This window comes from Erpetoichthys calabaricus, chromosome 12 (assembly GCF_900747795.2).
Source record: "Erpetoichthys calabaricus chromosome 12, fErpCal1.3, whole genome shotgun sequence".
NCBI lineage: Eukaryota > Metazoa > Chordata > Cladistia > Polypteriformes > Polypteridae > Erpetoichthys > Erpetoichthys calabaricus.
Genome location: NC_041405.2, coordinates 151,646,467 through 151,669,735, shown reverse-complemented (window position 1 = coordinate 151,669,735; position 23,269 = coordinate 151,646,467). Strand labels below are relative to the sequence as shown.

Sequence of the window (23,269 nt, the reverse complement as noted above, 5' to 3'; positions counted from 1 at the left end):
TGAATCCTACCCCTGTATGTGCTTTCCAAGTCCCTTCGTAATGGTTTGGCTGATTGTAGATCACCTGCCATCCCAATTAACTTGATATCATCTTCAAACTCAACCATCTTGTTGTCTATAATCTTATCGGGATCATTTTTGAACACTTTGGGGGGACACGACTCCTAACATCACCTAACAAGGCTCCTCACACCATAACCCTTTGCTTCTTGTGTTTGAGACATGTTTCCACCAATATGCACACTACTCCCTGAAATGAAACTTCTTTCAGTTTGATGCCCAACATCTCAACACCTGGAAAGCAATTAACCATCTTCTTTTGTCTGACTTGGTCATGAAATTGTTTAAAAAACGCACAAGAAGGCCAGTGCCGGTAAGCACATTTGACTCGCTGTCTTATCAAACACACAAGTTGAAGTACAAGAATAATCCATTTTTGGTCACGCGGTTCCTGAAAAACTCTCCTCCTTCTATCTTCCTTCTTTCCAATTAGTAAATGGCGCTCTTTATTCTATTTTGTTCTATTATTCTAAGCGCCTTGAGCATGGGAAATTCATTATATAAACAAAATGTATTAATATTGTATTATTATTTGTGCAAACACTTGGAGTCACACCGGAAGCTCCGCCTCCATAGATGCCACTGTCAATCAAATCAGTCGCTGGTGAAATCTGCCATGCACAAACTCATATTTATTAAAAAACGCACATGCACGACACACACAAGCAAGCAGCTAAAATCATTCACACGTTTGTACTTCAGACCGGCTTATTTAATTTATTTTTTAGGATTACGCCGTCACCGTCACGGCAACTTATTACACTCTTTTAGTGGAATTTTAGTGATGCATCAGGAGTTCTGGCCTTACGATTTTCAAAAGAGGGGGGTCTTCTGACCCTGGAAGTAGTTCAGTAGCCCACAACCTGTAGGACATCTCATTACAGATTGGTGCTAAAGGCCTTTCTGGACCTCAGCAAGGGTAGATTTAGTAGGAAGGGTCAGCAGAGACACAAACACTCCTGGCAAGAGGCAGAGAGGCCAAAAGAGAAAGAAACAGAGGGCAGGAGGACACTTGACAACTAGGAAAAACAGGCAAAGCCAGATTAAGAACCCCACAGGAACCCCTCAACTCACTACGACAAGGCCTAAAGGACTGTATGTGCCGCACCGGATGGATGGACAGGTATATCCCATCTGAGATCGACGATCTTGTCCTACCTGGTTAAGGAGGCTGTAATGGAGGGAGCACAAGAATGAAGGTGTAACCAAGTCTTGGCTTGAAAAGCTCACATACAGTCAGGTCTGTAAAGATTTCGACAGTCACGCAATTTTCACAATTTTGTGCCACCACAATGGATTTGAAACAAAGAAGTCAAGACGTGATTGAAGTGTAGACTTTCAGCTTTAAATCAAAGGGTTCAACAAAAGCATTGTGTGAGCCATTTAGAAAAGACTGTGGTCTTCCTATTTTCAGGTGCTCAAAAGTATTTGGACAAACTAACATAATCATAAATATAATAATCATTTTACATGCTTGATTGAAATCCTTTCCAGTCAATGGCCATCTCCAAGTGTCGCTTTCCACCCCAGTGATGCTTTGCCAGGCCTTCACTGCTGCTGTCTTCAGGTGCTAATTGTTCGTTGGACTTTCTGCTATCAGTTTTATCTTCAGTAAGTGAACTGCATGGCCTGTTGGGTTGAGGTCAGTTGATTGACTTGGCCATTGAAGAATATTCCACTACTTTGTCTTGAAAAGCACTTGGTTTGCTCTCACATTATGTTTTGCAGTATTTGTCTGAATCTGAGCAGACAGTAGAGACCCCTGAACACTTCAGAATTCATCCTGCTACTTCTGCCAGCAACACCAGTGACCCACTTCTATTGGCAGTCATGCTTGATCGGTCCATAACACGGCCTCCACCATGTTTCAAAGATGATAAGGCGTTTATCAGATCATGAGCCATTCCTTCTCTTCTTCATAGTCCTCTCCTTCTTCATATTGACCTTAATTTCATTTGTCCAAAGAAAGTTGTTCCAAAACTGGACAGGCTTTTAAAAAACATTTTCAGGCCAAGTCTAATATGTCCTTCCTATGCTTGATGTTTTCCAGTGGTTTGCACCTTGTGGTAAACATTCTGTTTTTCCTGTCATGAAGTCTTCTCTTGATTGTAGCGTTTTCCAATGATAGGCCGACCTCCCGGAGAGTGGTCTTGGTTTGGCTAAATGTTGTGAACGTGTTCTTCTTCACCAAGAACTGAATTATGTGATCATCCAGCACCGTTGTCTTGTGTGGTTTTCCAGACCTCCTGGAGTTGCTGCGCTCACCAGTGTGTTCCTTCTCTTTAAGAATGTTACCAAATGGTTGCTTTGCCCACTTCTGGTATTTCTGTTATCTCTCTGATGGGTTTGTTTTGTCTTCTCAGCCAAACGATGGCCTGTTTTTACTTGCATGGACAGCTCTTTGGACGTCATATTGAGAGTTCACAGTGACAGCCTCCAAATGCAAATTCTACACTTGGAATCAACTGCAGACCTTCTACCTGCTTAACTCCATCCATCCATCCATTATCCAACCCGCTATATCCGAACTACAAGGTCACGGGGGTCTGCTGGAGCCAATCCCAGCCAACACAGGGCGCAAGGCAGGAAACAAACCCTGGGCAGGGTGCCAGCCCACCGCAGGGCACACACCCACACAATTTAGGGACAATTTAGAATCCCAAGTGCACGTAATCTGCATGTCTTTGGACTGTGGGAGGAAACCCACGCAGACATGGGAAGAATATGCAAACTCCACGCAGGGAGGACCCGGGAACCGAACCACAGGTCTCCTTACTGCGAGGCAGCAATTCTACCAACTGTGCCACCGTGCCGCCCCACCTGCTTAACTCTTTTAGGGCTAATTTAGGCGGAGTGGTGGCTCTGAGGCTAGGGATCTACACTGGCAATCGGAAAGTTGCCAGTTCGAATCCTGTAAATGACAAAGGGGACTCTGCTCTGTTGGGCCCTTGAGCAAGGCCCTTAATCTGCTATTGCTGAGTAGTGAGAAAAGCTCTATATAAATGCAAAGAGTTATTATTAATTATTTTTTCTTCCTTTTGTCCCAGAGCTAAATATTTTTCCAAAAAACTGTTTTCTAAAAAGCACACAAAGCAATGGTTTCACACATACTGTAAATCACCATAAAATACTTATTAACGATAAATGTCACTCTGTTTTATGTTCCATGAGACCCTACAGTATACCTATTCACATACTTATTACATACGTGTCTGTCCCATCACTCATAAGCTGAAAGGCACTTTCTGGTAAATGACGGCTTGAAGTAGTCAAGGGGCTGCTAATCCGTAGTGCCCACCAGTGGGCCGAGTCGTTTGCTGAAGTCCAGTTGCCAGCTTGTCTCCCACAGATCGATGTCCATGTAGTCCTCCAAGGGCGAACATTTTCATTGGCGCATCAGCTGCACGAGTGTGTCCAGCACTACGATCAGCTGATGCAGGCACCTGACTTTTGTTTTCGATCTCCAGATCGCTTGTATCAAAATCGGAGTTCGATAAATCAGAGTTCGATTCAGCAATAATACACAAAAAGCAAAGAACGAAAGAAATAATACGCACAGAGTATTTTGTTTTGTGCATTTGCTTCGATCTCTCGGCCGATGTCGATGCCATTTTGGACGTTGCTTACTCTGCACTTCTGACACACACGCAGGGTTTCAACGTCAAGGCGGAGTGGTGGCTCTGAGGCCAGGGATCTGCATTGGCAATCGGAAGGTTGCCTGTTCGAATCCCATAAATGCCAAAAGGGACTTTTCTGTGCAATTAACCTGCAATAGCTGAGTGCTGTGAGAAAAGCGCTATATAAATGCAAAGAATTATTATTAAGTCAACGAGTCTAACAGTCCTCCGAGCAAAGAGGGTCTACCTATAACGTAACGGTGAGTTTTATCAACATTTACAGCTTTCTTTCACCCTCTTCCCCTTATATCCATCCTCAACCCCTTGTGTCGACTCATCCGCCCTAAAAGAGTTAATAGTTAATGAAATAATGAGGGACCTGCTGACACTCGGCTATGGAACAGCCTGTCAGTCAAATGTCCAAGTACTTCTGAGCCCCTGGAAATGGGGTGGTGTGGGGGACTATGCAGAAAAATGGCTGTCATTCCTAAATGGCTCGTATGATATTTTTGGTAAATCCCTTAAATTAAAGCTGAAAGTCTATACTTCTGCAGTGGGTTGGCACCCTGCCCGGGATTGGTTCCTGCCTTGTGCCCTGTGTTGGCTGGGTTTGGCTCCAGCAGACCCCCGTGACCCTGTGTTCGGATTCAGCGGGTTAGAAAATGGATGGATGGAAGTCTATACTTTAATCACATCTTGATCGCTTTGTTTTAAATCCATTGTGGTGGCGTACAGAGCCAAAATTCTGAAAATCGTGTCACTATCCAAATACTTATGGAACCGACTGTATTTGAGTTTTTAAGCTCTTTCTCCGTGTCCCACAGACTACAATGTAAAGCACCAGCGTGGGAAAGAAATTTCATTAAATTTATAGAAAGCAATTAACTTTAGAGCATGGCGAATGCATGTATACCACGTTAGTGAAGAAATCACTTCAACATGAAAAATAGTCAACATATCCTTTAAACAGAACTGAAAAAGTTCATCCTATTTTGTGAAATGAGAATTTGCTTATTTTATTTGCCCACCTTTCCCAAGCTGCTTAGATACTGAGGATCACTTGGAAGCTAACTTGAAACTTGCGATGCCACACACATTACAGAGCGGGGAGTCCTTTCAGCCCAGCGCCATCAACCAAGCAGGCAGAATTAGGCACAACCCAAGAATAAGGTGGCAAAAAATAAAATAAAAGATGGCAGATGCACAAGCATTCGAGCAAGCGGGAGGGAGGGAATCCTGCCATACTTTCAACCAGACCCAGGGAGCCAGGTCACGCTTGAGGTAGATGACGACGAGCTGCAGTTTGAGGAGGATGTAGGGGAGCAGGGCGTCTTTAATCTGCCGCAGGATGCTCTGAGACAGGGAGAAAATGAGCAGGAGCTGGAGGACACACATTCAACAGAGACAGACGGGGATAAAGAGAAGGAGAAGAACACGCAATGAGTGGAGGGAGAAAAGGAGAAGGTTAGCTCAATGGTGAACACAATTGGCCCAGCCTTTACGTATTTTTAAGAAGGAGATGTTTAGATCAAAATTCAGTAACGTTCGGTGGACCTCATTCATAGATCTGAGCCCCCCTGGAACGCAACATGAACACTTGAAATAACCAGAAAAGCCTCCTGAGCGGCAGGTGACTCTAAAGTAATAAATCCACTGTTAAGGGCAGTGGTCTGCAGCTTCAGTCTTGGGGGACGTGCGCGCCCTTATTGACAGATACCTTGGGGGTTCTATTCAATAAGGGCGCGCACAAAAAGGCGACCTTCAAAAGGGCGACCTCAATTGAGCGGCGAATAAATGCGCGCGCAAATAAAGGAGCGCTTCAAAAGAATGACCTTCGGAGCGAATTAAATTAATTGTCCTTGATTATGCTAATAGACCGCATCTCGAATATCTACGTGGCATTGCACATAATCTACAGCTTCAAGTGTAACTTACTTTCACCTTTTTATACATTCAGTCATTGCCTTAATCGAATTTTCTGTAATTTTGAAAACAACGAAATATAGAGAGCTTTAGAAATAGTTCGTTAGAAGTAGTTTGTTAGAAGTTCATGCATTAATTAATTGGATGTTTTAATATTCTTGCTTTCACCTTTTTATACGTTCAATCATTGCCTTTATCTAATAAATTTTCTGTAATTTTGTTGCGTTTGCCTTTATTCGCTGCGCCCAATTGACGTCACCCTTTTGAAGCGCTCCTTTATCTGCGTGCGCATTTATTCGGCGCTCAATTGAGGTCGCCCTTTTGAAGATCACTTTTATTTATGTGCGCTTTTATTCGCCGCACCCAATTGAGGTCGCCCTTTTGAAGGTCGCCTTTATGTGCGCGCCCTTATTGACGGATACCTTGGGGGACCCCCTGTAGCTGCAGGTTTCTGTTTTTTGACCATTTTCACAATCAGTCAGGTGTTTTCCTTCAAGCTGATCTCATCGTTTATTGAGCTTCTCTTTTTTCTTCTCTTCTTGTTCAACAGTGTGAGATTCACATCCCTACGACATGTACATGTATTTTCCAGTTTTAAACGCTTAACTGTCATTTGTTGCTCTCCTATGAAGTTAAACTTTTCCTTTAATTGTATCCTTCTTCTTCTTCGGCCAACAGCAGCCCAATTTCCGCCAGCACCTTGTTGGCTAACAGTACTGGTGGCGGTCGTTGTTAACCCGGGGCTCGACCGATCCAGTATGGAAATTTGTATTGTTGTCCGTAGATTGATGTATCCTAATAATGACAATTAACAACAAGTGGAACAGACACCAGGTAAAGCAGACAAAAGGCTGGATATCCGAAATGTAAAGACTCGATATGCTCAATTTTATTTATGCACATTAGTGACGTGGAGATAATTAGGTGGTCTTTATCTAGGTTTTAAGATTTTCAGCATCATTTGCTATGAATGCGAGAGCTCCTAAGCACAAAGTCCTGAAAATATCCAAAAACGCCCATTAGAGGGGGAAACCGTCAAAAACCCAGGTAGTAACACGGCAAAAAAACACAGGATTAGTTTATAAAATAACTGGGGGGCTTTGCTCGACCACCCCCCAAAGGGCGTATTATGCACCAGCCACTTCGCATCTCTGCCACCCGTGTTGTAAAGAGGGGGGCTGAACGCACGCTAAGGAGATGCGGTCTCTCCTTTGAAACCACCTCTTAAACGACGATACAATGGGAAACAAATACATTTTTTTTTACCTCCCCTTTGCTTGATCAGCTTCTGGCTTACTGCTGCCGAGCTGCGTGATCTGCATGTCGCGCAGCGCTTCGAACATTTAAAATCCTGTACAGCAGCTGTCCTTTTGTCTCACTGCCTCGTCTCGCACAAAACACAAAAGGAAGCTCACCACAGCACAAAGGTAAAAGGATCTGCCTGGCATTATTAGGCACTTCCTTCCTAAACAAGTCATAAAAAGTAACACAAAGGTCAAAATAAACCAGTAAACTACAAGCACAGGAAAATCACAGGGAACTAACTCACTCACTAATCGCCATGTGGATTTGAATGAACCGCAAAGGATTGTGGGTTGAACCCTGCCTTTTTAGGGCTGAAGGCAGTCCCTTGGAGTGATTGGCAGGTGGCTCCACCTGTTGGAGAAACACCACCCATAAAACGCATGCTGTGTAATACAAGATACATAAACACCTAGAAACTACATGATCGACAATATTAGCAGACATAAAACACTCAAAAATGAACAAAACAAGAATTTGAACCCCAACCAGGGGAGGAACCCAGACTGAAACACAACATCATCCTTATGATTTTCATTCTGCCTTTACCAGTGTTCTGGTTGTTCACAGTGGATTCAGAAAATCTTCAGACGCCTTCACTTTTCTCACATTTTGCTATGTTGCCCCCTTGTGCTAAAATCATTTAAGTTCATTTATTCCTCACTAAACAACACACAATATCTAAGAATGACAAAGTGAAAACAATATATATATATTTTTTTTATTTGTATAAAAAACTGAAATATCCCACTACTGACACAAGTTGCCCTGACACTTGAAATTTGCCTCCAGTGTATCCCATTCTATTGATTGTGATTGAGATGTTTTCTACACCTTGTTTGAAGTCTACCTGATCAAACCTGATTGGAGAAGGTCCATAGAAGGTCCATGGTTGAGCTAAAACCAAGCCATGAGGTCAAAGGAATTGCCTGCTGTAAGAGGAGAGCAGGCATCCCGGCCAGGAAGGAAGAGAATCCATTACCTGAATGGGAGGCCGGAGAAGAAAGACAGAAGAACTGGCTGACTGGACAAGAAAATAACTTTGTACCCGGCCGGTATAAATTAATGGATGGACCAGCAATAGCCGGGAATAGGGAACAGTTCCATTCCCCATACATCAGGTGGCAGTGTTCCTCACATGGCAACCCAGCCAGGATGCCCGCAGGGGTGCTTGGGATATGGAGACTGGAAATGCAGCCCTATTTGGGTCCCTACGTGCCAATAGGGGGCACTGTTGGGAAAGGATCGCCTTACTTTTCTTACGGCCCAGAAGTGTTTCCCAGAAGAAATGTCACTGAAAGCACTCCCAGGTCTGGAATAAAAGAGAGCCCACTACCTCATATCACTGAGTCAGAGTTGGGAGGCAACACTCAGATGAACGTATAGAGGAGGAAGAATCTGTGAATTTATTTGTATTTTTACTGTGGCCGATTATTGGATGATTGTGAAGAGGTGCTTGTGAAGAATAAGAATCTTTTATTCTAAAAATGTGTGCTTTATTACTGTGTCTGTGGTTTGGAGCTCAGTGGTTGCACAGCAGAGCTTAGAGGAAAGATGGTGTCAAGGCACAAATCTGGGGAAGGCAACAAAAAGTTCCTGTTGCACTGAAGGTTCCCAAGAGCACAGTGACCCCCCATAATTCTTAAATGGAAGAAATTAGGAACAACAATGACTCTTAATAGAGCTGGCCACCTGGCCAAACTGAGCAATCATAGGAGAAGGGCCTTGGTAGGAGAGGTGACAAAAAACCCAATGGTCACTCTGGCTCAGCTTCAGAGAACCTGGGAAAAAATTCCAGAAAGAGAACAACCAGCACTGCAATATTCCTTCTATCTGGGCTTTATGACAAAGTGTCAGGAGGGAAGCCTCTCCTCAGTAGAATATGCACGGAGTTCTGCTTGGAGTTCACAAAAGGGCATCTAATGGACTTATAAAGACTGTAAGATGTTGTCATGTCTGGAAGAAGCCAGGTAGCACTCTTTACCTACACAATACCACCCCAATGGTTGTTCTTTAGCAGCAGGGACTTGGAAACTAGACAGAGTGGCATAAAAGCTAAATGGAGCAAAGCACAGAGATATCTTAAATGCAAACCTGCTGAACCTCAGACGTGGCCATAGGTTCACCATCTAATAGGGCAGTGACTCTAAAGAGTAAATGTAGACAACACAAGACAACTCAGGGAATGTCCATGAGTGGCCCAGCTGGAACCCAGTCAAACACCTCTGGGGAGAACTAAACACATCTGTCCACCAACACAACTGCCTAGAGAAAACCCACAGATGACAAAAGCCAAGACATGAAGTCAAAGGAATTGTCTGTGGAGCTTAGAGACAAGATTGTGTTGAGCCACAGATCTGAGGAAGCTTACAAGACTTACAGTGACCTCCATAATTCCTAAATGGAAGACGTTTGGAACAACCACGATTTTTCTTAGGTCTGGTGACCCGGTCAAAGTGAGCAACTGAGAGAGAATGAGTTTGGTAAAAGAGGTCACCAGGAACTCGATAGTCACTCTGACCGAGACTCCAGGAAACTTCCAGAAGAGAAGAAACTTCCAGAAGAACAATCTTCACTGCAACACTCCATCGATTTGGACTTTATGATAGAATGGTCAGATAGAAGCCTCTCCTGGTAAAAGGCACATGGAAGCCTACTTCAAGTTTTCAAACAGGCACCTAAAGGACTCTCAGGCCATGAAAAGCCAGATCCTCTGGTCTGATGAAACCACGGTTAGTGTTGTGTCTCCATGACACCCTGCTATGTGCATCACCTGAGCAATACAATTCTAGTATTGTATTAGGGTGGTGGTGGCATCATGCTGGTGGGATTGTTTTTCAGCGGGAAGGACTTGGAGACAAGTCAGGGTTGGTGAATGGAGCAAAGTACAGAGATGTCCTTCATGAACAACCACCTCCAGAGTGCTCTGGACCTCAAAATGGTCCAAATGTTCAACTTCCCAAAGCACAAAGCAAGGACAAGACAAGAGTGTGTTACGGTCAACTCTGGGAATGTCCCACAGTCAATCAGACATTTCTGGACAGTTTCTATCCAACCTGGCAAATCCTGAGAGGATCTGCAGAGATTCTTGGCAGAAAATCCCCCAAATGAAGGGGTGTGACACTTGTGACGTCAAACCCAAAAGGACTCCAGGATGGAATGGCTGCCAGAGGGGCTTCACCGAAGTACTGAGATAAAGGGCCTGAATACTTGTGTCCATGGGGATAGTTCAGTTTTTTATTTTTAATAGTTTTGCGAAAATGTCTAATATCCAGTGTTTGTTATTGAATGTTGCTTGATGAGGTAAAAAATGGATTTAAATGATTTTAGCACAAGGTGGCAACACAACAAAATGTGAAAAAAGTGAAGGGGTCCGAGTACCTCTTGAGCACACTGAAGTCGCTGTAGCCTTTCATCATTCCACGTCGTCTGCCCACATGTCTACTCCATTTATTGCTAATTGTCGTTATTAGGATGTCATTTTTTAATATTATTTAAGTTTTTAAGTTTTATGGATTAGGTCTGCAGTGTATGCTGGTTAAACTTTGTATAAATAGGAAAACAAATATCAGTAGCAAAGGATAAATAAAGAAAACGTAAAACAACCGTAAGAAAATTGTTGGCAATGACTTACTTTGGTAAAACGTTATGAGACTGAAGAATTTCCTCACCTCTTTTAGTCGCTCCATATCTTTGAGGTAGAAACCAATGTAAAAAAGGCTAAGATAAGAATTTACAAACTGAAACTGGAAGAGATAAAAAGGACAAAGAGAACAGACAAAAGTGAATTTGCATAATCACAATAAAACACGTTCAAAAAAATTACATTTCCCTGCAAAGGGTTCAAAAGCTATTAAAATTTTATAACAAACAAGAAAAGTCAAAAGTCATCCTGCTTTTAGGGAAAAGCTTGTAGACTCTTAGCAGCATCCACACTTATTAACGTTCTCCTTTAAATGATAACGATCTCCGCCCACACTAGCGTTTTTCCATCATATATGAAAGCACGCAAAATCGACTGAAATCTCAACTGACGTAGATGTTCGCCTACATTGGACATTGCTGGGAAAATCCTTGAAGGGATGGCTACACCACCGGCCATGGGATTTAACACAAAACTCTAGCCACCGATAAATTATTTGTCTTCTGCGTACGTATGCAACATTCAAAACTGTACAAAATGCAATTTAGATTCAGTCATATGAAACAGTTTGGGACCCCCTCTCAGCCTGCATAATAATTGACTCTCCTTACAACATAAAAGATAACAGTGTTATGTCTTTTATTTCCTAGGAACATCTGAGTACTGCGGTGTTTTCTGAACAAAGATATTTAGTGAGATATTTAGTTGTATGAAATTAAATCAAATGTGAAAAACTGGCTGTGCACAAATGTGGGTCCCCTTGTCATTGTGCTGATTTGAATGCCTGTCACTGCTCAGTGCTGATTACTTGGTGTGATGAGCTCCTTAAGCCTTGAACTTCATAGACAGGTGTGTCCAATCATGAGATATAAAGGTATTTAAGGTGGTCAATTACAAGTTGGGCTTCCTTCCCTTTGACTCTCCTCTGAAGAGTGACAGCATGGGATCCTCAAAGCAACTCTCAAAAGATCTGAAAACAAAGATTGTTGAGTCTCCTGGTTTAGGGGAAGGCTACAAAAAGCCATCTCAGAGGTTTAAACTGTCAGTTTCAACTGTAAGGAATGGAATCAGGAAATGGAAGGCCACAGGCACAGTTGCTGTTACACCCAGCAGGTCTGGAAGACCAAGACAAATACATGAGCGGCATATGCACAGGATTGTGAGAATGGTTACAGACAACCCACAGATCACCTCCAAAGACCTGCAAGAACATCTTGCTGCAGATGGTGTATCTGTACATCGTTCTACATTTCAGCACAATTTGCACAAAGAACATCTGTATGGCAGGGTGATGAGAAAGAAGCCCTTTCTGCACTCACACCACAAACAGAGTCGCTTGTTTTATGCCAATGCTCATTTAGACAAGCCAGATTCATTTTGGAACAAAGTGCTTTGGACTGATGAGACAAAAATGGAGTTATTTGGTCATAACAAAGAGCGCATGGTGGAAGAAGAACACCGCATTCCAAGAAAAATACCTGCTAGCTACTGTCAAATTTGGTGGAGGTTCCATCATGCTGTGGGGCTGTGTGGCTAGTTCAGGGACTTGGGCCCTTGTTAAAGTCGAGGGTCGGATGAATTCAACCCAATATCAACAAATTCTTCAGGATAATGTTCAAGCATCAGTCACAAAGTTGAAGTTACGCAGGGGTTGGATATTCCAACAAGACAATGACCCAAAACACAGTTCGAAATCTACAAAGGCATTCATGCAGAGGGAGAAGTACAATGTTCTGGAATGGCCGTCACAGTCCCCTGACTTGAATATCATTGAAAATCTATGGGATGATTTGAAGCAGGCTGTCCATCAAATTGAACTGAACTGGAGAGATTTTGTATGAAGAATGGTCAACAATACCTCCATCCTGAATCCAGACACTCGTAAAAGGCTATAGGAGGACAGCGTCTAGAGGCTGTTAGATTAGCAAAAGGAGGATCAACTAAGTATTGATGTTATATCTCTGTTGGGGGGCCCACATTTATGCACCTGTCTAATTTTCTTATGATGCATATTGCATATTTTCTGTTAATACACTAAACTTAATGTCACTGCTGAAATACTACTGTTTCCATAAGGCATATCATAATATTAAAAGGAAGTTGCTACTTTGAAAGCTCAGGAAATGAGAAACACAAATCCAAAGAATTAAGAGGGGTTCCCAAACTTTTTCATATGACTTGTAAAGGACAGCCGGGTCCCATGCCCGGCAGGGACGCCCCTGCTGCATCTATTCCGGGGGAGCAGCCATGGACACTTCAATACCTCCCCCGGGGCGTTTTGGTGGCAGCCTCCCTGGTGGACGATGATTCCCCAACCTGGCGCATGGCTCCATGGGAGATGAAGTCCTCCACAGCCTGGTTGGGGGCTCGGATGGCCGCTAGGGGGAGCTGCATGGAGTCTGCAGCCCGGCTGGTCGAATCTTCAGCCCCACCCGGAAATGCAATTAGGACCAGGTGGTCAAGCACCTGGAACGCTTCCGGGTGGGGTATAAAAAGGGCCAGTCACCACCACTCAAAGAGCCAGGGTCGGGAGGAGGAGGACTACTCTTAAGGAGGAGTGGTGGGAGAGTAGAAAAGGAATTTTTGGTGTGGAAAAGAGTGCTTGTGGGACTGTGTATTGCCTGTGGGTCACGGGGAAGACGTGTGCCCACAGGTGAAGAAGAAAATAAAAGTCCATGTGTTTTATAAAGTGCATCCGGAAAGTATTCCCAGCGCATCACTTTTTCCACATTTTGTTATGTTACAGCCTTATTCCAAAATGGATTAAATTCATTTTTTTCCTCAGAATTCTACACACAACACCCCATAATGACAACGTGAAAAAAGTTTACTTGAGATTTTTTGCAAATTTATTAAAAATAAAAACATTGAGAAGGCACATGTATATAAGTATTCACAGCCTTTGCCGTTAAGCTCAAAATTGATCACAGGTGCATCCTGTTTCCCCTGATCATCCCTGAGATGTTTCTGCAGCTTCATTGGAGTCCACCTGTGGTAAATTCAGTTGACTGGACATGATTTGGAAAGGCACACACCTGTCTATAGAAGGTCCCACAGTTGAGACTTGATGTTTTTCACTCAGCCACAATCATGCTATACTTAAGTACAATTATACAGGGGTTAATCAATTATGTTGTAACCAACAATGGGTAGGACCGGATGCAATTTCAGCATCTCTGCAGTGGCTTATGGGTAGTTTGGCTTCAACTTGACTAACGGCAGAGCGTTGCTCGTATTCAAAGTCAAATGAACATGGAATTTCCACTGCTGAATTGGACCGTTGTTAAACAAATAGAGAGATTTCTTTGGGCAGAGGGAGTGAAACGTCCTGAAATTCCCTAAAGGAATGGTTGGTTTGTGCAGATCAGCAAACTCTTTGGGTACCCACCTTGTGCAAACCTTATGGTACTCCAAGTCATCACGCCCTCTGGCATGTGCAGATCCAGAGCTGATATCCAAATGTGCAACAACAGGAACGACCTAATCCGTCCATGTTGATGTGAGCCTGTGTGCACAATGTTGATGGTCGACCAGTCGGATCTTCATTGCTTTCACTTGTTATTCCCACTTTAAATCTTTCTACCCATTCATAAACTTGTTATTGAGTCCTGCAGTTTGCACTTCCATATTGAACCGACATCTTTAGGTGAATTTCCACAGGTTTCAGTCTTGCCCAAAGAGATCTCACAATGACGTGTAATTCAACAACTCTACAATCCCATAGAGGAGCGACATTGGCTTCAACTAGACTAACGGCAGAGTGCTGTGCTGTGCGTGTTCAAACTACCCATGAGCCATCATGGACGTGAGAGCCATTTGCTAGTTATTTAAGTTATATTAAATGTTTACCTATAAATTAGTGCATAACATACAGTGCATCCAGAAAGTATTCACAGCGCATCACTGTTTCCACATTTTGTTATGTTACAGCCTTATTCCAAAATGGATTAAATTCATTTTTTTCCTCAGAATTCTACACACAACACCCCATAATGACAATGTGAAAAAAGTTTACTTGAGATTTTTGCAAATTTATTAAAAATAAAAACATTGAGAAAGCACATGTACATAAGTATTCACAGCCTTTGCCGTTAAGCTCAAAATTGATCACAGGTGCATCCTGTTTCCCCTGATCATCCCTGAGATGTTTCTGCAGCTTCATTGGAGTCCACCTGTGGTAAATTCAGTTGACTGGACATGATTTGGAAAGGCACACACCTGTCTATAGAAGGTCCCACAGTTGACAGTTCATGTCAGAGCACAAACCAAGCATGAAGTCAAAGGAATTGTCTGTAGACCTCCCAGACAGGATTGTCTCCAGGCACAAATCTGGGGAAGGTTACAGAAAAATGTCTGCTGCTTTGAAGGTCCCAATGAGCACAGTGGCCTCCATCATCCATAAGTAGAAAAAGTTCGAAACCACCAGGACTCTTCCTAGAGCTGGCCGGCCATCTAAACTGAGCGATCGGGGGAGAAGGGCCTTAGTCAGGGAGGTGACCAAGAACCCGATGGTCACTCTGTCTGAGCTCCAGAGGTCCTCTGTGGAGAGAGGAGAACCTTCCAGAAGGACAACCATCTCTGCAGCAATCCACCAATCAGGCCTGTATGGTACAGAGGCCAGACGGAAGCCACTCCTTAGTAAAAGGCACATGGCAGCCCACCTGGAGTTTGCCAAAAGGCACCTGAAGGACTCTCAGACCATGAGAAAGAAAATTCTCTGGTCTGATGAGACAAAGATTGAACTCTCTGGTGTGAATTCCAGGCGTCACGTTTGGAGGAAACCAGACACTGCTCATCACCAGGCCAATACCATCCCTACAGTGAAGCATGGTGGTGGCAGCATCATGCTGTGGGGATGTTTTTCAGCGGCATGGACTGGGAGACTAGTCAGGATAAAGGGAAAGATGACTGCAGCAATGTACAGAGACATCCTGGATGAAAACCTGCTCCAGAGCGCTCTTGACCTCAGACTGGGGCGACGGTTCATCTTTCAGCAGGACAACGACCCTAAGCACACAGCCAAGATATCAAAGGAGTGGCTTCAGGACAACTCTGTGAATGTCCTTGAGTGGCCCAGCCAGAGCCCAGACTTGAATCCGATTGAACATCTCTGGAGAGATCTTAAAATGGCTGTGCACCGACGCTTCCCATCCAACCTGATGGAGCTTGAGAGGTGCTGCAAAGAGGAATGGGCGAAACTGGCCAAAGATAGGTGTGCCAAGCTGGTGGCATCATATTCAACAAGACTTGAGGCTGTAATTGCTGCCAAAGGTGCATCGACAAAGTATTGAGCAAAGGCTGTGAATACTTATGGACATGGAATTTCTCAGTTTTTTGATTTTTAATAAATTTGCAAAAATCTCAAGTAAACTTTTTTCACGTTGTTATTATGGGGTGTTGTGTGTAGAATTCTGAGGAAAAAAATTAACTTAATCCATTTTGGAATAAGGCTGTAACGTAACAAAATGTGGAAAAAGTGATGCGCTGTGAATACTTTCCGGATGCACTGTACATGCCTCTGTGTCATTCTGTGCCGGGTTAGGCGCCTATACAGCGCCTTTTCTACAGACTGTACATACAGGTAAGGAACACAACAAGTGGCATGGAAAGCAATTTGTCTGTGTCCGTTATGTTGGAAAATGTTTTATTTCCAATCAGAGAAAGAGACGTTATTATGAACAGGACCCAATCAGGGAAGGGCTACATAATACGGACAAACAAAGCAGAGCGTGATTACAGTCTGCGTTTTGAAGTTTATGTTTTTCCCTATCGACACTGCAGCACTGAGATGGGTTTTTTCAGAAATATATGACTATTGAGAGCATTTTCCAAAGTCTTTGTTTTCGAGGGTTAAAAACAGCAGGGTAGTTTGGACTAAAGGGGTTTTCACACTATGGGAGTGACTTCCCTTATAGTCTGGTTCATTACATAGATGTGAACAGGCCAATCGATCTTACGGAAAGGGTGGTCCCAGTGTGGTACCAAGTGAACCTTGGAGAAGTTTGCATAAGGTATAAATATGATCCGACACAGGATGGATCTAACGACAACAAACACCGTGCATTATGGGTGAAATTGTGCATGTTGTGGTAGTCACACGCCAAGCATCTGCAGTTAGTAACCAGCGAATTTCAGTCACAGCAAAGTCGAAAAATAAATACAATTAGAGGGCAAATAGAAATACACAGAGAGGTACGAATGTGGCATAAGTTGCATAAAACATCTCACACAATTACCAGTCAACCAGAGCAGGTCACTCACATACACGATCAAAGAAAAAACAAAGATGTAAATTCACTTCTGATTGGGTCAATCAAAATACATGCTGAGGTGTCGAGAAACAAAGAGCAGCGCCCTGTGAGACCATCGATCAAACCCCCCATGAAAGTGATGCACGAAGGTGGAGGTGTCCTCTCAATGTGATCGCTCTTCAGGCGCTATGTGGATACGGAGGCACAGTAACTTTGACGCATGTAGTAAATGTTAATCAAACATTCCAAAAAGAACACTATTAACAAATAGTTGCAGCAGTTACAACAGTAGTCATGTTATTTGGAATATGCTCACCACAGGTTACGTTCTTATGGTGGCTAGTGGAGAAAAAATGTGCAAAGTGACACCATTAAATGAAACTCACCTGACATGTCGGCTGTCACAAACTAAAGCACCTCAACATGTGTGCGCTCGGATGTGATTGCCTTCTTTTTGTACACTCAGCTATTTGAAATGTGCTTGCCCTGTCTGTACCATGCACACTAGCATATCATTTTTATGGATTTTCACATTTTCCTGATCATAAGCATTTGGCTCAAGAGCTGTGTTTGGTAAATAAAGAAATAATTGTGGAAAATACGGCGGTGCATAAACACAGCTATTGTCGACCTTCCAATATTTTTTTTTTATGTCAGGAAAATGAAATGTTCCTGCCCAATGAAAGAAGCCCACGGCAAGTGCACTGGAATTTTTTTTTTGTTTTCTTTAGTTTGCTTGAAAGTTTCCAGTATGAAATGCAACCAAACTAACTGGAAATTGAAACAAAGTAAGAAAATCACTACTTAAAAGAGCTGGTGACCGATTTGGTAGAAAACACTTAACATCTCCAACACACAACGATGTGGAGGTGGGGAATACACACTACCGGTCAAAAGTTTTAGAACACCTCAGATTTTTCAGTTTTAATAGAAATGCATGCGGTTCAGATAGATAGATAGATAGACAGATAGATAAAGGGCACTATATAATAGATAGATAGATAGATAGATAGATAGATAGATAGATAGATAGATAGATAGATAGATAGATAGATAGATAGATAGATAGATAGATAGATAGATAGATAGATAGATAGATAGATAGAGGGCACTATATAATTGATAGATAGATAGATAGATAGATAGATAGATAGATAGATAGATAGATAGATAGATAGATAGATAGATAGATAGATAGATAGATAGAGGGCACTATATAATTGATAGATAGATAGATAGATAGATAGATAGATAGATAGATAGATAGATAGATAGATAGATAGATAGATAGATAGATAGATAGATAGATAGATAGATAGAGGGCACTATATAATTGATAGATAGATAGATAGATAGATAGATAGATAGATAGATAGATAGATAGATAGATAGATAGATAGATAGATAGATAGATAGATAGATAGAGGGCACTATATAATTGATAGATAGATAGATAGATAGATAGATAGATAGATAGATAGATAGATAGATAGATAGATAGATAGATAGATAGATAGATAGATAGATAGATAGATGGCATTATATAATTGATAGATAGATAGATAGATAGATAGATAGATAGATAGATAGATAGATAGATAGATAGATAGATAGATAGATAGATAGATAGATAGAGGGCACTATATAATTGATAGATAGATAGATAGATAGATAGATAGATAGATAGATAGATAGATAGATAGATAGATAGATAGATAGATAGATAGATAGATAGAGGGCACTATATAATTGATAGATAGATAGATAGATAGATAGATAGATAGATAGATAGATAGATAGATAGATAGATAGATAGATAGATAGATAGATAGATGGCACTATATAATTGATAGATAGATAGATAGATAGATAGATAGATAGATAGATAGATAGATAGATAGATAGATAGATAGATAGATGGCACTATATAATTGATAGATAGATAGATAGATAGATAGATAGATAGATAGATAGATAGATAGATAGATAGATAGATAGATAGATAGATAGATAGATAGATAGAGGGCACTATATAATTGATAGATAGATAGATAGATAGATAGATAGATAGATAGATAGATAGATAGATAGATAGATAGAGGGCACTATATAATTGATAGATAGATAGATAGATAGATAGATAGATAGATAGATAGATAGATAGATAGATAGATAGATAGATAGATAGATAGAGGGCACTATATAATTGATAGATAGATAGATAGATAGATAGATAGATAGATAGATAGATAGATAGATAGATAGATAGATAGATAGATAGATAGATAGAGGGCACTATATAATTGATAGATAGATAGATAGATAGATAGATAGATAGATAGATAGATAGATAGATAGATAGATAGATAGATAGATAGATAGATAGATAGATAGATAGAGGGCACTATATAATTGATAGATAGATAGATAGATAGATAGATAGATAGATAGATAGATAGATAGATAGATAGATAGATAGATAGATAGATAGATAGATAGATAGATAGATAGAGGGCACTATATAATTGATAGATAGATAGATAGATAGATAGATAGATAGATAGATAGATAGATAGATAGATAGATAGATAGATAGATAGATAGATAGATAGATAGATACTTTATTAATCCCAAGGGGAAATTCACATACTCCAGCAGCACCTTACTGATACAAAAAACAATATTAAATTAAAGATTGATAATAATGCAGGTAAAAACAGACAGTAACTTTGTATAATGTTAACGTTTACCCCCCCGGGTGGAATTGAAGAGTCGCATAGTTTGGGGGAAGAACGATCTCCTCAGTCTGTCAGTGGAGCAGGATGGTGACAGCAGTCTGTCACTGAAGCTGCTCCTCTGTCTAGAGATGACACTATTTAGTGGATGCAGTGGATTCTCCATGATTGATAGGAGCCTGCTGAGCGCCCGTTGCTCTGCCACAGATGTCAGACTGTCCAGCTCCATGCCAACAATAGAGCCTGCCTTCCTCACCAGTTTGTCCAGGCGTGAGGCGTCTTTCTTCTTAATGCTGCCTCCCCAGCACACCACCGCGTAGAAGAGGGCGCTCGCCACAACCGTCTGATAGAACATCTGCAGCATCTTATTGCAGATGTTGAAGGACGCCAGCCTTCTAAGGAAGTATAACCGGCTCTGTCCTTTCTTACACAGAGCATCAGTATTGGCAGTCTAATTTATCATCCAGCTGCACTCCCAGGTATTTATAGGTCTGCACCATCTGCATGTTTAATGTTTAATGTCTTAATGTTTGATGTAATCAAGGCAAAGAACAAATAAACATCCATCCATTATCCAACCCGCTATATCCTAACTACTGGGTCACGGGGGTCTGCTGGAGTCAATCCCAGCCAACACAGGGTGCAAGGTAGGAAACAAACCCCAGGCAGGGTGCCAGCCCACCGCAGGGCACACACACCCACACTAGAGACAATTTAGGATCGGCAATGCACCTAACCTGCATGTCTTTGGACTGTGAGAGGAAACCGATGCAGACACGGGGAGAACATGCAAACTCCACGCAGGGAGGACCCGGGAAGTGAACCCAGGTCTCCTAACTGTGAGGCAGCAGCGCTATCACTGCGCCATCGTACCGCCCACAAAGTCAAGGATTCACTAAGTGTGCAAAATTTCCTGCACCTTTTACTGTCATCAAAGATGTGGTAACCCTTTTGATTCAGAATGCCAGTCAGTCTGTGCAAATCACCAACTCTGCCTCCAGTAAAAGAACCGCAGACCATCACACTTCCTCTTCCATGTTTGACAGTTGGTGTCACTCATTGAGGAACCATCTTGTCACCAACTTCACGGTGTACAAACGATTAACCAAAGATTTCAAATTTGGACTCATCACTTCATAAGACTATTCTGTCCTTTAAGGAACGGCTTTCTTCCTGCCACTCGCCATGTCAAACCTACAGCACAAAGTCTCCTCTTCACAGTGCAAACCGACATTTGCTGTTTTTCGACCTGCACTGTTAAGCTGCGCTTAAAGCTGTTGCGCTGTGAGGCGCCTGTGATCAGGCAAGCTGGTGACCCTCAGAAACTTGTCTTCTGATTGGCTCGTGACTTTGGCTCTGCCAGATCTCATCCCATCAGAGTTTCATCCAGTTTCCAATTGGCTTTGGATTGTGTAGGACACCACCGGACTCACCGACACTTTGATATTTTTATTATTATTTTTTGTTTTTGCAATTTCTCTAAATCAAAGGCCTACACTTCTAAGGATAATAATGCTCTGTCTCATTTCTTTTGTTAATTTCCATTTTCTTGCCATTATCACTAGAATATTGTCCAAGTAGCACTTCAGAGGGCGTAGTAACACAGGAGCCTGTTTCAACTCTGCTTTAAGGCAGACAGAGGGCTTTGAAGTAATCAACAGAAGTTGGAACACCTGTGCAAATTGTTTGCTTAATTTACTTCAGTTGCTGCAGAACATCTGTAGGTTGTAACCTATTAGTTGTTCCCTGGAGAAAACCCATTTGTAATATTCTGAAATGTAATCTATTTTTTTCAGTTTTTTTTCTAACCTAAACTCTAAATTTAAACCTCTGGCAGTTTACTGCTTACCTTTTCAACATTTTAAGTCGTTTATTGTATTTCAACTGATTGAATTTGAAGAAAAACTGAGGTGTTCTAAAACTTTTGACCAATAGTGTCACACCGCTACTTAAAATAGCCTACAACTCCCAGAAGCCCCGGCAGTATTACACTATTGGGCCGATTCGGAGAGTACAGGGGTTGCTGAAAAGATTAACCAATCCATCCATCCATTATCTACTGCTTCTCCAAGGTCGGGTCGCGGGGGCAGCAGCCTAAGCAGGGAAGCCCAGACCTCCCTCTCCCCGGCTACCTCCTCCAGCTCCTCTGGGAGGACCCCGAGGCGTTCCAAAGGCAGCTGGGAGATATAATCCCTCCATTGTGTCCTGGGTCTGCCCCGTGGCCTTCTCCCAGCGATTAACCAAGCACTTTCTTTAAAAAGGAGCCAAAAAAACACCAAGGGGATCGCGATCATCTGTCCATTTTTGTTTTCACGCATCACACACACTATTAAATTACAACTCAACCAAGGTGGATTACAGTTTATATTTGGAAGTATGTGCTGTTTTGTCTCTGCTTGTGCATGTGATTTCATCTTGGTTGGAGTCATCTTTGTTTGCAGAGCGCTGCCAATCATACCAAGTCTTCACACTACAACTGGAACCTGGTAGGACAAAACTTTGCATTTCTTTCAGAGGGCTGTTCACAGGGGGTTGATCATTCCACTCATTCGTTGTTATCTGCTACTACTATACTGGATCGTGTTGGACTTCATTATCAGTGTTCATTATTTATTGAGTAGTGTCTGTTGTTTCGTTCTGTTTTGTGTATGTAAATAATTATCTCCATCAACACTTTGAGCCACTTATCAGTAGCTCTGTGAGTGAATGGGTGTATGCCGGGTCAAGGCTGCGTGTGTTCCAGGGGGTCCCTGTAAAAAAATAAACAAATTGCCCATCTTCGGATGGTGTGAATCTTGATGTCCTTGCGACTGCTATGACCCAATGATTTGGAACAAAGCTAACAGAATAGGAGCGTGAAAACTTCTTAACGTGAAAATGAAGTCTGCGTTTTAACAAAAACATACTAGTGTGGGCGAAGCCTTAGTCTTGGAACAAAAGCATCAAATATAAATTTTATAAAACTAAACGTCCAAATGGAACTCCAGACTAGTCTGAAATTCAGTAGCTGACAACGGCTTTGATCGTTGACATTTGATACTCACCAGAACCATTTTAATGATGAGGTTTTTCTCATAGGCACTCTGGAGTCTGTAGTTCTCTGCAAAGAATGATAAACAAAAAGGAAGCCATGTTTTAGTTAATGAGGGGATGATTCCGGAGAACTCTTGGTTCCTGACGCAACCAGTCTACCCAATTTGAAAACAATACTGTCATCTAAAGAACATAAAGTTAACATCTTTGTGCAATATTTGCTTGAATGAACACACACCCAGGAGTGTCGATTAAAACTTGTGGAAAAGAAAGGGAACTGGTTACTAACCAGCATGGTGATCCATACGTTCATCAATCATCATCATCATCATCATTTTTGTTCCATCTGTCTTATGGTAGAAACAAGCTGAGCTAAACTGACCAGGCTTCCCTAATTCTAAGAAACTGTTGACACATCTTCCTTTGGACTACACAGACACTTCCAGTACAATCAAGAGATTTCATCCCTCCAGCATGTTCTGAGCCAATATTCTGGCCCAGCCTTGTACATGTCCTAACCACATACCTAAACCACCTGAAATGGCTGGTAGGAAACCAGAGACCTGAGAACATGCATGCCTTATACATGTCATCAAGCAAAGCAAAGCAAGTGTGACAAGAGGTCAAGTGTTATTCTAGAAAGAGATTCTAAAATGGCCTGCACACGTTTGTTGGGAGAACTAGAAGAGAGCTTAAATAATTGGA

The 23,269-nt window shown here is 42.0% G+C and overlaps 1 protein-coding gene across 1 annotated transcript in view; it reads right to left on the bottom strand.

Moving 5' to 3' along the window:
* Positions 1 to 23,269, bottom strand: part of ano8b (anoctamin 8b) — a 159,001-nt gene that overhangs the window by 38,011 nt on the left and 97,721 nt on the right. Inside the window, exons 11-12 of the mRNA XM_028816572.2 lie at positions 22,576 to 22,631; positions 10,574 to 10,648 (exon numbers count right to left, since the gene is read on the bottom strand). Of these exons, the coding sequence (XP_028672405.2) occupies positions 10,574 to 10,648; positions 22,576 to 22,631 (131 nt within the window). The remainder of the gene's footprint in view (positions 1 to 10,573; positions 10,649 to 22,575; positions 22,632 to 23,269) is intronic.